Source organism: Pristiophorus japonicus, chromosome 3 (genome assembly GCF_044704955.1).
Source record: "Pristiophorus japonicus isolate sPriJap1 chromosome 3, sPriJap1.hap1, whole genome shotgun sequence".
Lineage (NCBI taxonomy): Eukaryota > Metazoa > Chordata > Chondrichthyes > Pristiophoridae > Pristiophorus > Pristiophorus japonicus.
The window spans coordinates 183,499,899-183,514,657 of record NC_091979.1 but is presented as its reverse complement, the minus strand read 5'-3'; the positions used below and the strand labels follow the sequence as shown (position 1 = coordinate 183,514,657).

At 49.3% G+C, this 14,759-nt stretch overlaps 1 protein-coding gene across 8 annotated transcripts in view; it reads right to left on the bottom strand.

Annotated features, from left to right (window-relative positions):
* als2b (alsin Rho guanine nucleotide exchange factor ALS2 b) overlaps window positions 1-14,759 on the bottom strand; it is a 191,049-nt gene that overhangs the window by 134,183 nt on the left and 42,107 nt on the right. For all 8 annotated transcript variants that reach the window (XM_070876070.1, XM_070876068.1, XM_070876069.1 and 5 more), the window contains 3 exons: window positions 7,741-7,837; window positions 7,072-7,149; window positions 4,523-4,708 (listed from right to left, as the gene is read on the bottom strand). In XM_070876070.1, coding sequence (XP_070732171.1) covers window positions 4,523-4,708; window positions 7,072-7,149; window positions 7,741-7,837 — 361 coding nt within the window. The remainder of the gene's footprint in view (window positions 1-4,522; window positions 4,709-7,071; window positions 7,150-7,740; window positions 7,838-14,759) is intronic.

Sequence of the window (14,759 nt, the reverse complement as noted above, 5' to 3'; positions counted from 1 at the left end):
GCAGCCTTCAGCCGTCTGAGGAAAAGTGTTTGAATACTAGGCCCTCAAATCTGCCACCAAGCTCATGGTCTACAGGGCTGTAGTAATACCCATCCTCCTGTATGGATCTGAGGCATGGACGATGTATAGAAGGCACCTCAAGTTGCTGGAGATATATCACCAATGATGTCCCCGCAAGATCCTGCAAATTCCCTGGGAGGACAGGCGCACCAACATTCGTGTCCTCGACCAGGCTAACCTCCGCAGTATTGAAGCACTGACCACACTCGATCAGCTTCGCTGGGCAGGCCACATAGTTCACATGCCAGATACGAGACTCCCTAAGCAAAAGCTTTATGCGGAGCTCCTTCAGGGTAAACGAGCCAAAGGAGGACAGTGGAAACGTTATAAGACACCCTCAAAGCCTCCCTGGTAAAGTGCGACATCACCACTGACACCTGGGAGACCCTGGCCGAAGACCGCCCGAGGTGGAGAAAGTACATCCGGGAGGGCGTCGAGCTCTTCGAGTCCCAACGCAAAGAGCATGAAGAGGCCAAGTGCAGGCAGTGGAAGGAGCGCGCGGCAAACCACCGACCCCTTCCCTCGATGAATGTCTGTCCCACCTGTAACCGGGTCTGAGGCTCGCGTATGGGACTATTCAGCCATCAAAGAACTCACTTTGGGAGTGGAAGCAAGTCTTCCTCGATTCCGAGGGACTGTCTACGATGTTACATTTCATAAACTAACTGAAGAGGCCCTGAACTGATTGGGCAAGAGGGGGAAAAACAAATCTCCTATGGAAACTTACCAGAACAACCCAAGGGACCCCACCAGGTGTACATTTTTGGAGAACGAGTAATTAAGATGAGTTATCTTTTGCCTTGTAGGCTCCGTGCGCAAATTGGGGACATCCAGATCCATCATTGCAGTCAGTCAAACAAGATCACCACCAACAACGTATCGATCCATACACATTATCGGAAATTATTCATAACGTGGATATAAATATGTGAGCTAGAAGCAGCTCAAGCGAAGTATGGAATGAACACAGAAGGAACAGAACTGAAGAGGAAACAACCAGTCAAAGAACCAACGACCACGGACCTACAATCCACGATTACAGCTACGAACTGGACGGTGATTGTATGTCTTCAGTCAATTCTCTCAGAAGTCTAGTTCTGTAGTTTTTAGTTAGTTTTTGCTTAATAAAACTGACAACTGGGTTAAGCCTAAATTTTGTGCCACGTGTTATTCTTTTTCTATAATTCCCGAGGTCTATGAATCAAATGTAGAGTGTAAAAACAAACACCCTACAGCACAATACTCCATCTGGGGCTTAATCCGTGTTTTATAACAGTTTAGCATAACTGCCTTGCTTTTGTACGCTATGCCTCTATTTATAAAACCAAGGATCCTGCATGACAGTATGTTGGCCTTCATACTGAGAGGATTTGAGTATAGGAGCAGGGAGGTCTTGCTGCAGTTGTACAGGGCCTTGGTGAGGCCATACATTGAATATTGTGTACAGTTTTGGTCTCCTAATCTGAGGAAGGACATTCTTGCTATTGAGGGAGTGCAGTGAAGGTTCACCAGACTGATGTCCAGGATGGCAGGACTGACATATGAAGAAAGACTGGATCAACTGGGCCTGTATTCACTGGAGTTTAGAAGGATGAGAGGGGAAACATATAAAATTCTGACGGGATTGGACAGGTTAGATGCAGGAAGAATGTTCCCGATGTTGGGGAAGTCCAGAATCAGGGGTCACAGTCTAAAGGTAAAGGATAAGCCATTTAGGACCGAGATGAGGAGAAACTTCTTCACTCAGAGAATTGTGAGCCTGTGGAATTCTGTACCACAGAAAGTTGTTGAGGCCAGTTCATTAGATATATTCAAAAGGGAGTTAGATGTGGCCCTTGCGTCTAAAGGGATCAAGGGGTATGGAGAGAAAGCAGGAAAGGGGTACTTCGGTGAATGATCAGCCATGATCATATTGAATGGTGGTGCAGGCTCGAAGGGCCGAACGGCCTACTCCTGCACCTATTTTCTATGTTTCAATGGTCCTCTATTATGCTGCGCGTCGCAATGTGCAACATGTTGTATTCCCGCTCCGCTTCCGTCCGGGTTACGCGTGGGGGCATCATGAGCCAGGTGGCGAGGCCATACCCTGTCCCCCAGCAGCCAGCTCTGCCCTTCTGGCTGCTGCTGAAACATGGCAGATATGGCGCTCTTGCGTAGGATGAAAGCATCATGGGTGTTCGCAGGGTATCTTGCAGCAACTGCCATGATGCGATGCATGTCGTCACAGACGAGCTGCATGTTCATGGAGTGGAAGCATTTCTGTTCCTGTACATCTCTGAATCGTCAAGGTGCTCGCAAAGTGATGTGGGTACAATTAATGCAGCCCTGTACCTTGGGGAAGCCAGAAATCCTGGAGAAGCCCACAGCCCTGTCATGCATTGCCTGGGTGGTCATGGGGAACTTTATGCAGTCATTCCTCCGGGCATATGGTGCAGCAGTCACCTGCCGAATGCAGATATGTGTTGCATGTTGAGAAATGGTGCACACATCCCCAGTTGTGGCCAGGAATGATCCGGATGCATAAAATGAAAGTGCAGCTGTAACCTTCACTTCAACTGACAAAGCCGTCCTCCTGACGCTTCTCAGGTGCAGGTCTGCTTTTACTAACTCTCAGATCTCGGTTACAACTTTGCGGAAGCGCAGCCTTCTCACACAGTCTGCCTCACTCAGTTGCAGGTATAAACGCCTGTCTCGATATACCCAATGTGGTTAAGGCCTCCTGCCCATCATTCCACATGTTCCTGAGGTTCCTCAGGTGATGCTGCCTAATCAATCTTCATCCTCCGCAGCACCAACATGCGGCTTGCACGAGGTATGGCAACCTCAAAATAACAGGACAAAGCACTCCAACCTCTTCTTTCATCTCTCTCTCCAAGGTGGACGCCCTAGTTTGGACCACACCCTGGTCTGCGCATGCGCGATAGGCTTGCTTAGAACAGGAAGCTAGGCATTCAATGAAGACATTTGGGGCAACAAAGTGCAATGCAATTCTTGAATTTTTGATTTTTTTCAAAGTACCACCCCACCACCGAACGTCTTGTCATCAGGCTCAAGGGTCGGCTGGCAGAATTGCTCCCTTGCCCGGACACTGGCTCGGGGCTCAGCTTCCACCCACCAGTGCCCTCCACCCACCAGTGCCCTCCACCCACCAGTGCCCTCCACCCACCAGTGCCCTCCACCCCTGGGCTGCTTTTGAAGCCAAACCCCCTGTGTTTGAAAAAATTCAAGAATTGCATTAGACTTCCAATTTCTCCCTTTTGACTCAAAAAAAAATTAAGATTTATGATGCATATTCTCTGCCTTCTTCACTCCCTCCAAAACTTCGGCTAAAAACAATGGCGTCTTTCTGCGGCGGTTTTGTAATGGGCACTGATTTTTCTTAAGTGCCCAGAAGGTTTATTGGGACAATGTAAGTTGGCCAAACTTGCTTAAATCTGGAAAAACTGGCACAGACATCCGGTTACACCCCCTATGACGCAAAAAAATCTTAACCTAAAAAAAATCACGCTGGCGCAGAAACTTTGAGGAAACTTGGGAGATTTTTATTTACTCAAAAAAAGTGTACGCCAAAAAATCAGCACAGATAACTGGGGAAAATGGAGCCCATAATTAAGATAATTGAAGTTCCCCATTATCACTACTCTAAAGTTCTTGCATCTTTCGGTAATTTTCCAGAAAATTTGCTCCTCAATCTCCATCCCACTATTTGTGCCCCAAACTATATGACCAGCAGTCTAGAAGCTCCTCCCTCCCTCTATTGTTCCTTAATTCTAACCACATAGATTCTGTCTTTGAACCATCGAGTACATCATCCCTTCTGGTGCTGTAACAGTATCTTTGATCAATACTGCTACCCTTTCCTTCATTTTCCCTTCCTTATCTTTCCTAAATATTTTGGAGCCAGGAATATTAAATGCCCGCTCATCCCACCCCCACCCCCCCACCCACTATATCACAATCCCGGATGGCTACATGTTCCCTGAAGCTCACCAACTTTATATACCATTCTCCATGTATTGACGCATATGCACTCCAAATTCATCTCGCATTTCCCCCGTCTGATACCTCCTATTTCAGAGCTACCCTTTATTCTCAAGCCATCAACGTCAACTACCTTCCTTGATAACCTACTCCGCAACTCCATATCACCGTTCGAGTGAGAAAGTTCCCCCTGACTTCCATTATTACTTTTAACATCCTCATTTGTCACTTGTATCCCATGGTATTTGAAGATTTGGGGTAAAAGCATTCAAACAAAATATGTAATTTATCTGAAAATGATACAACTTTTGTTAAGAACATAAAGTCAAGGATGAGAAACCGATTTGGCCCAAGGCAGTTGATCCCGCTCACCCAGCCCGACCTTTAAGATTTGGTTTAAATTTATGCTCTTTGTGTGACTATTCTTGGTTCACCATTTATATCCCACTGAATAATAAAGAACATCGTGAGCTTCACTTGCCTTACTACAGACTGAATGAAGCACTGGTTGCTGGGTGTAGGTATGACCACGGTCAGTGTTCCCGGCCTCTTGCAACACCTGTTGTCCACTGTAATACACGTTGGGCTGGAAAAATTCCCCATCAGCCAAAAAAAGGGAATGTTCCTGTCCTGCCGCCACGTCCCACACACGAACACCCTCTGGGATCTGCACCAGAAAAGCATTTGGGTGTCAGGTGCCACGACTTATACAGAAATAAATAATCAAAGAGTCAGTTAATTCTTTTAAATGGCTGTGATTTCTGTATCCAGACAATAAACCTCTGTAAACTTACTATAATGTTTTCCTCCTCCTCCCCTCTCCTGAAGGTGCTGACTCTTGTTGGGTGTGCAGTTCCAAGGACAACAACAATAACTGCTGCTGATTTAACCTTGAAAAACCTCCCACGGTGAAAGACAGGAGAAAAGTAGCAGGCGTTTGTGGCAGAGTTGGGAAAGGTGACCAAAAGCTTGGTGAGTAAAAGGTGTTTTGAGGAGGATTTAAAAGTTGTGGAGTGAGGTATAGAGGCCGAGGGGTTGTGGCGGGGGAGTTGCAGAGTGTCGAGCCAAGGTAACTGAAGGCTCCACCAATGAAGGAAAGTAGGGAGCAAGGGATGCACAGAAAGCCAGAGTCGGAAGAGAACGAGTGCTGGAAAAGGTTCAGAGGTCGGGTGGGCAAGACCATGGATTGATTTGTAGATGAGCACAAGCATTTTTAATTCAGTCTGTTTGGAGACGGAGCCAGTGCAAATCAACGAGGGGAGAGGTGATGGACGAGTGGGGCCGAGTGAGAGACTGGATGCAGGCTTAGATCATTTGGCACTGATGGGAGATGAAAGTCACTGAGGCCAGCGCCCTTTCAGGTTTTGACAGCTGACGCCAGGAGTAGGCTCAGGTTACTTCTCTTGTCAGCCGTGGCTCAGTTGGTAGCTTTCCATCTGAGTCAAAAGGTTATAGGTTCAAGCCCCTTACTAGAGACTTGAACCCAGAGTATAGGCTGACACTTCAGTGCAGTACTGAGGGAGTGCCATCTTTCAGATGTGATGTTAAACTGAAGTCCCGTCTGCCCTTTCAGGTGGACGTAACAAATCCCACAGCACTATTCAAAGAGCAGGGAAGTTCTCCCAGTGTCCTGGCTAATATTTAACCCTCAACCAACATCGCGAAAAACAGATTATCTGGTCATTTATCACACTGCTATTTGTGGGACCTTGCTGTGCACAAACTGGCTGTTGATTCCCTTCATAAAACACTTCAAAAGTAGTTCATTGTGAAGCACTTAGAGATGTGTTTAGATTATTTAAAGGCACTATACAAATACAAGTTCTTTCTTTCTATTCTTTATAATAGAGTATGATAGTGTAGTGGTTGTTACTGCGCTAGTAATCCAGAGGCTTGGACGAATAACAGAGAATATGTGAGTTCAAATTTAAATTCAGTTTATTTTTTTTTAAAAGCTGGAAATAAAAAGCTGGTACCAGTGACCATAAAGCTTTTGGATTGTCACTAAAAACCTAACTGGTTCACTGCTGTCCTTCAGAGAAGGAAACGTGCCATCCTTACCCAGTCTGATCTATATGTGCCTCCAGTCTCACACCAGTATTTCTGGAGTGGAGTTTGAACGCACAACCTTCTTGCCAAGGCGAGCATGCTAGTTTATGTTTCCAATCAAAGACTGAGGAAGCCTCTGGAGCTCGTGACATTCCCAAAGTTAACCCTTACACCCACAACTTTGAATTTAACTAACAGCCTTTCATGAGGACCTTTGTTTTTTGAAAGTCGAAACTAACCATTGTCCACTTTGATTGTTTGAGGAAGTGATAATCCATGAGGTTAACCCGATACCAATGGGTTGGCAATTGAAAAGGAGCACTCCATTAACTTGTTTCTAATCAACTGATACCACTCCTGTGTTCAACTCCTTCATAATGACCATCCATGCCTCAAATCTCCTCCAGAATCTCACTTTGTACTCGAGAATAAACATTTTCCCCTGGCTATTTATTTGCCTCGAGCCCTTTTAAACTCTCTGGGACTTACCAGCCCAACTTACAGCATCAAAAAGTCTGTTCCTTCTCAATGTTCTCCATTTTTCTCCTGAAGGAGTTGAGATGCCAGCTGCTGTCACTAAATTAGCTGGTTAGCTGTTCCTTGTTTGTGAGCGAGACGATCAATGCTGGCAGGTTGTTTGATTTTGGGCAGCAGCTAAGCCTGGTCCTCTTCCCACCTGACATGAACACACTTGAACTTTCTAGCACTGAGGAGAGGGAACCCTGGCTGAGTTTTCCCCTCCCTTGTCCAGGGGCACTGAGGCCCTGCCGAGATCAGCTAACTCAGCACAGACTGAGATTTATAAGTGGGCCTTTGTGGTCTCTGTGGCTCAGTGTCTAATGTACTGGGCCAGTTGGTCCTCAAAAGTCGGGAGGGGGGGGCGCTTTATCTATGTTAGCAGTTTCTGTGCAGGCCTTTGTAAGTGAGTTTTTAAATGTGGGTTCATATTTTAAAGTTGTGTGAACACTTAGTGAGCTGTACCTTGGCTAGGCGAGGCATGACAGTGGGTGACTCTGCATGGCCAAGTTGTCCATAGGTGTTCCTGCCCCATGAATAGACCTGTAGGATGAAAATTGGGGACAACAGATATTAGTTTTAGCCTTTATATACTTATACCTAAATACATGGGATACGAACCAATCCTGAACCTTCATAGAACAACTTTCTAGAGGCAATTGAAATGCCTTCCTCCAACAAATCTCTCACATACGCAGGCAAACATTGTTACTAAATTCACCCAGGATATAACCAAGGCACCGTCACCAGAAAGCGACATGGCTCTGTAATGTAAGTGAGGTATCGCACCTAATTAGTGCTCAATCACAAGTATTTCTGCACTCAGGACATCTGCTCTCAAGACCAACAGTGGAAGGGCATTGAAAACTCACTGCACCGTCTGCCTGCCCACCCCTACCCCCGGCCTCGTCTGCGCATGCCCCAGCCCCATCTGCCTTATCCCTGGCTCCAGCCCCTCACTCCCCGGCTCTGACGCTCCATCCCCTCACATACATCTCATGTTTGTGCAGGAGGGCCAGTCCTGTCTCAGTTTGCTTTTGTTCTCTTTAGTATGCTCAGAAAAGACACTCCCTGGCTCTCCTACAGATCGGACACACACTGTGAAACAGTGGAGCAAGTTGGTATGGGTCTTACCTGTGACCTAGCGGTTAATGCCAGTGAGTGATATGCACCAGCGGCCACCTGGACCACTTCCTTACTGCTCAGACTCTTGATGCACAGGGGTTGAAGCCTAGAGACAGGATGAGAACTTTGTCACTGCATGAGAGTAAACATTGTTCAGCCTGTTTGATTCTTACAACGCCAATCTCACCCAACATTGTGCTCAGCGTTTAGAGGTACTCTGAAAGCCCAGTGACTGAAGGCTCCACTCAATGCATCGTAAAGCCATACATGCCAGATGATCCCAGGTCCCATCCAATGATCCCTCTCATTGTTGTTTTTATGCACGGTCCCTTTAAATTTGCCGCGCAGCTGTGGATGCGCGGTATCTTCTCCAGCATCAAGAGCTGGTGAGCGGCTTGCGCGGGATCTCCCGGTCGATGCATGTCTGCGTACTCACACACCTTAGAGTGAACATTGATCTCGTCCTTGGTCTGAGCTGCTTGAGCTGATCTCAGATGGGGCTGTTGTTGAGACTTTATAACTGGCCAGGGTGCCCCGGGGTTAGGGAGTGTGGGGAAAAAATTCAATCAATAAATAACTTGCATTTATATAGTGACTTTAATGCAGTAAATCGTCACAGGAGCATTATCTGACAAAATTTAACACCAAGCCACATAAGATATTGGGGCAATGACTAAAAGCTTGGTCAAAGAAGTAGGTTTAAGGGGCATCTTGAAAGAGGAAAGAGAGGTGGAGAGGTTTAGGGAGGGAATTCCATAGCTTAGGGCTTTCACAGCTAATGGCAAGACCACCAATGGTGGGGCGATTAAAATCAGGATGCGCTAGAGGCCACCATTGGAATCACAGCTCCTGAGCAGTAGCCGGTGACCTTGGTGGGATTGACTGGTGACCTTGGTGGGATTGCCTGGTGAGGACAGGAGCAGGATTGACTGTGCTGCCAACTGTGTCGGTTTGAGCACCAAGAATGGGCAATGCCCATGCACCTGTACCTCAGCAAGGAAGCAGCACCTACAGGAGTGGTGGGAAAAAAACAGCAAAGAAACAACAGGGTCAGCTCTCCAAACACAGAATTCAACAAGTGAAAATGGCACTATCACTGCCTTCCTCAGGCACAGTCAATGTTCCTCAGGTTGCAAAAGCCCAGCTGGGTCACTTCAGGAAAGGGCAGCTACCACCCTGACCCAGTCTGACTCTTGTCCACATCTTCAATTCATTTTAAGCAAGCCACTCAGTAGTAAAATGATCACTGAAGGCCCAATGAAACCTTCATTTGGGACTGTTTCTGTTAGAATAGTGGAGATTCTAGGATGGTTTGATAGAGGTGTATAAAATTATGAAGAGATGAGACAGAGTAGATAGAAACAGACCCCTGTGACTGAGGGGTCTAGAATGAGGGGACATAGATGCAAGATTAAATTGAGAGATTTAGGATGGAGAGCAACAACAACAGCCAATTATTTAGCACCTTTAATGTAGTAAAACATCTCAAGGCGCTTCACAGGAGCGTTATCAGACAAAATTTGACACCGAGCCATGTAAGAAGATATTTGGGCAGATGACCAAAAGCCTGTAGTGGAGCAATTAAAATTGGGGACGCTCAAGAGGCGAGAATTGGCAGAACGCAGAGATCTCAGGATTATAGGGCTGGAGGAGATGGAGATAAGCAGAAGAAACCTTTTTTTTTTTACACAGCATTGTGAGGATGTGGAATGAGTTAGTGATTGGAGATGAAACTTTTCAACATTTAAGAAAAGGCTAGATGGGTGGTTGAGGGAAAGAGGATTAAAAGAATATGGGAACAGGATGAGCACGTGAGATTAAGATTACTGGTTGGGTGGAGGGTATACACCAACAGGGACTGGTGGGGCCGAACAAGCTCTTCCCATGTTGCAATTTCTAGATAATTCACATGATTGGTGCTAATTGTGGCCTTGTCAGTGTCACCCACAACCTTTGGAGGGAAGGTCATTGATGAAGCAGCTGAAGATGGTTGGGCCTAGAACATTGCCCTGAGGAACTCCAGCAGCGATGTCCTGTGGCGGTGATGATTGACCTCCAACCACCACAACCATTTTCCTTTGTACTAGATATGACTCCAGCCAGTGGAGAGTTTTCCCACTGATTCCCATAGGCATCCGTTTTACTGAGGTTCCTTGATGCCACACTTAGTTAAATGCTGCCTTGTTGTCAAAGGCAGGTACTCACCTCGCCTCTGGAATTCAGCTCTTTTGTCCACGTTTGGACCAAGGCTGTATAATGAGGTCTGGAGCCGAGTAATCCTGGCGGATCCCAAACTGGGCATCGATGAACAGGTTATTGGCGAGTAAGTGCCATTTGATAGCACTGTCGACGAGACCTTTCATCACTTTGCTGATGATTGAAAATAGACTGATGGGGCGGTAATTGGCCAGATTAGATTTGTCCTGTTTTTTGTGGATGGGACATACCTGGGCAGTTTTCCCACATTATCGGATAGATGTCAGCGTTAGAACAGCTTGGCTAGAGCTGAACTGGAACAGCTTTGCTAGAGACGTAGCTAGTTCTGGAGCACAAGTCTTCAGCATGACAGCCGGAATGTTGTTGGAGCCCATAGCCTTTGCTGTATCCAGTGCACACGGCCATTTTTGATATCATGTGGAGTGAATCGAATTAGCTGAAGGATGGCTTCGGTAATGCTGGGGACCTCGGGAAGAGGCCAAGATGGATCAACCACTCAGCACTTCTGGCTGAAGATGCTTGCAAACACTTCAGCCTTGTCTTTTGTACTCTCGTGCTGGGCATGGAGGAGTACTGATTCATCAGCTGAGGGAGGGCGGTAGGTGGTAATAAGCAGGAGGTTTCCATGCCCATGCTTGACCTGAAGCCATGAGACTTCATGGTGTCCGGAGTCAATATTGAAGACTCCCAGGTCCACTCCCTCCCGACTGTATACCACTATGCCACCATCCCTGGTGGGTCAGTCCTGCTGGTGGTACAGGATATACCCAGGGATGCTGATGGAGGAGTCTGGGGATATTCCTGGAGTCTCCTCCTCCCATTAGATGTTTAATGGTCCACCACCATTCACGATTGGATGTGGCAGGACTGCAGAACTTTGATCTGATCTGTTGATTGTGGGATCGCTCAGCCCAGGCTATAGCATGCTACTTCCGCTGCTTAGCATGCATGTAGTCCTGTGTTGCAGCTTCCCCAAATTGGCACCACCTTTTTAGGTATGCCTGGTGCTGCTCCTGGCATGCTCTTCTGCACTACTCATTCAACCAGGGTTGGTCCCCTGACTTAATGGTAATGGTAGAGGGAGGGATATGCCAGGCCATGAGGTTACAGATTGTGGTGGAATATAATTCTGCTGCTGCTGATGGCCCACAATGCCTCATGGATGCCCAGTTTTGAGCTGCTGGATCTGTTCTGAATCTATCTCATTTAGTACGGTGGCAGTGCCACACAACACAATGGAGGGTGTCTTCAGTGTTAAGACGGGACTTTGTCTCCACAATGAATGTGTGGTGATCACTGCTGTCATGGACAGATGCATTTGCGACAGGCAGATTGGTGAGGACAAAGTCAAGTAGGTTTTTAACCTTGTGTTGATACACTCACCACATGTCGCAGGCAGTTATATTCTTCAGGGCTCGGTCAGTAGTGGTGCAACCGAGCCACTCTTGGTGATGGACAATGAAGTCCCCCACCCAGAGTACGTTCTGTGCCCTTGCTACTTTTAGTGCTTCTTCCAAGTGATGTTCAACATGGAGTAGTGATTCATCAGCTGAGGGAGGGCAGTAGGAGGTAATCAGCAGGTGGTTTCCTTGCCCATGCTTGACTTGAAGCATGGGGTCCAGAGTCAATATTGAAGACTCCCAGGGCCACTCCCTCCAGACTGTAAACCACTGTGCCGCCATCCCTGGTAGGTTTGTCCTGCCCGTGGAAAAGGACATACCCAGGGATGGTGATGGAGGAGTTTGGGACATTGGCTGAAAGGTATGATTCTGTGAGTATGACTATCAGGCTGTTGCTTGTGTAGTCTGTGGGACAGCTCTCCTAATTTTGGCACAAGTCCCCAGATATTGGTGAGGAGGACTTTGCAGGGTCGACTGGGCTGGGTGTGCCGTTGTTGTGCCTGTAGCCGAGGTCGATGCCGGGTGGTCCGTCCGGTTTTTTTGTTCTTGTTTCTTGCAGCGGTTGTTTACAACTGAATGGCTTGCTAGGTCATTTCAGAGGGCATTTGAAAGTCAAACATATTGCTGTGGGTCTGCAGTCACATAAGCCAGACTAGGTAAGGATGGCAGATTTCCTCTCCTAAAGGACATTATGACAATCCGATAGTTTCATGGGCCCCAAGTTTCCACATGATTTGCTCCTGATTTTTAGGAGCAACTGGTGTAGAACGGAGTATCTTAGAAATCGGAATTCTCGTCATTTAGTTTGCTCCAGTTCTAGTCAGTTAGAACAGTTTCACTTTGGAACAAAATTTTTTTTTCAAAAGGGGGCGTGTCCGGCCACTTACGCCTATTTTCAAAGTTTCGGCAGTGAAAACTTACTCCAAACTAACTTAGAATGGAGTAAGTGAAGATTTTTGTACGCTCGAAAAAACCTTGTCTACACTTTAGAAAATCAGGCGTAGGTTACAAATCAGGCGTAGGGAATGGGGGGGGCGGGGTTTAAAGGGAAGTTTACAAACATTAAACACTTCAGTTTTACAAATAAAGAGCCATCATCAATAATAAATAATAAATACATCAATAAATCAACCAATAAATCAATCAAAAAAAATTAATAAGAAATAATTTTTTTTTTAAAATCGATAAATAAAACATTTTCTACTTACCGACTGCAGCACCGGGTGGGATGCCCCCCCCCCCCCCACCGCCCCCCACCCCCCCAGTGTGTCTCTGTCAGTGTCTCTATCTCTCTGTCTGTCTGTGTGTGTCTCTCATTCTCTGTCTGTCAGTGTCTGTGTTTCTGACAGCGAGGGGAGGGGGAGGAGGGGGGTAGAGGGAGAGAGGGGGGGAGCAGAGGGAGAGAAGGGGGAGGGATGGGGGAGAAGGGGGAGGGATGGGGGAGAAGGGGGAGGGATGGGGGAGAAGGGGGTGGGATGGGGGAGAAGGGGGTGGGATGGGGGAGAAGGGGGTGGGATGGGGGAGAAGGGGGTGGGATGGGGGAGAAGGGGGTGGGATGGGGGAGAAGGGGGTGGGATGGGGGAGAAGGGGGTGGGATGGGGGAGAAGGGGGTGGGATGGGGGAGAAGGGGGTGGGATGGGGGAGAAGGGGGTGGGATGGGGGAGAAGGGGGTGGGATGGGGGAGAAGGGGGTGGGATGGGGGAGAAGGGGGTGGGATGGGGGAGAAGGGGGTGGGATGGGGGAGAAGGGGGTGGGATGGGGGAGAAGGGGGTGGGATGGGGGAGAAGGGGGTGGGATGGGGGAGAAGGGGGTGGGATGGGGGAGAAGGGGGTGGGATGGGGGATGGGGGAGAAGGGGGAGGGATGGGGGAGGGGGGAGAAGGGGGAGGGATGGGGGATGGGGGAGAAGGGGGAGGGATGGGGGAGGGGGGAGAAGGGGGAGGGGGAGGGATGGGGAGGGGGGGAGGGGGAGGGATGGGGAGGGGGGATGGGGGAGGGATGGGGAGGGGGGAGGGGAGAGAAGGGGAGGGGGGAGAAAGGAGATGGGGAGGGGGGAGAAAGGAGATGGGGAGGGGGAGAAAGGAGATGGGGAGGGGGGAGAAAGGAGATGGGGAGGGGGGAGAAAGGAGATGGGGAGGGGGAGAAAGGAGATGGGGAGGGGGAGAAAGGAGATGGAGAAAGGAGATGGGGAGAGGGAGAGAGATGGGGAGGGGGGAGAAAGGAGATGGGGAGGGGGAGAAAGGAGATGGGGAGGGGGGAGAAAGGAGATGGGGAGGGGGGAGAAAGGAGATGGGGAGGGGGGAGAAAGGAGATGGGGAGGGGGGAGAAAGGAGATGGGGAGGGGGGAGAAAGGAGATGGGGAGGGGGGAGAAAGGAGATGGGGAGGGGGGAGAAAGGAGATGGGGAGGGGGGAGAAAGGAGATGGGGAGGGGGGAGAAAGGAGATGGGGAGGGGGGAGAAAGGAGATGGGGAGGGGGGAGAAAGGAGATGGGGAGGGGGGAGAAAGGAGATGGGGAGGGGGGAGAAAGGAGATGGGGAGGGGGAGAAAGGAGATGGGGAGGGGGGAGAAAGGAGATGGGGAGGGGGAGAGAAAGGAGATGGGGAGGGGGAGAAAGGAGATGGGGAGGGGGAGAAAGGAGATGGGGAGGGGGAGAAAGGAGATGGGGAGGGGGAGAAAGGAGATGGGGAGGGGGAGAAAGGAGATGGGGAGGGGGGAAAGGAGATGGGGAGGGGAGAAAGGAGATGGGGAGGGGGAGAAAGGAGATGGGGAGGGGGAGAAAGGAGATGGGGAGGGGAGAAAGGAGATGGGGAGGGGGAGAAAGGAGATGGGGGGGGGGGAGAAAGGAGATAGGGGGGGGGGAGAAAGGAGATGGGGGGAGAAAGGAGATGGGGGGGAGAAAGGAGATGGGGGGGAGAAAGGAGATGGGGGGGAGAAAGGAGATGGGGGAGAGAAAGGAGATGGGGGAGAGAAGGAGATGGGGGAGAGAAAGGAGATGGGGGAGAGAAAGGAGATGGGGGAGGAGAAAGGAGATGGGGGAGAGAAAGGAGATGGGGGAGAGAAAGGAGATGGGGGAGAGAAAGGAGATGGGGGAGAGAAAGGAGATGGGGGAGAGAAAGGAGATGGGGGAGAGAAAGGAGATGGGGGAGAGAAAGGAGATGGGGGGGGGAGAAAGGAGATGGGGGGAAGGAAATGGGGGGGGGAGGAGATGGGGGGGGGAGGAGATGGGGGGGGGAGGAGTAGATGGGGGGGGGATTGGAGTAGATGGGGGGGGGATTGGAGTAGATGGGGGGGGGATTGGAGTAGATGGGGGGGGAGGAGATGGGGGGGGGGGTGGAGGAGATGGGGGGGTGAAAGGAGAGGGGGAAGGGAGGCTGAACGGGCCGGGCCCGAGACTTTGGGCAGGGCCCGTCC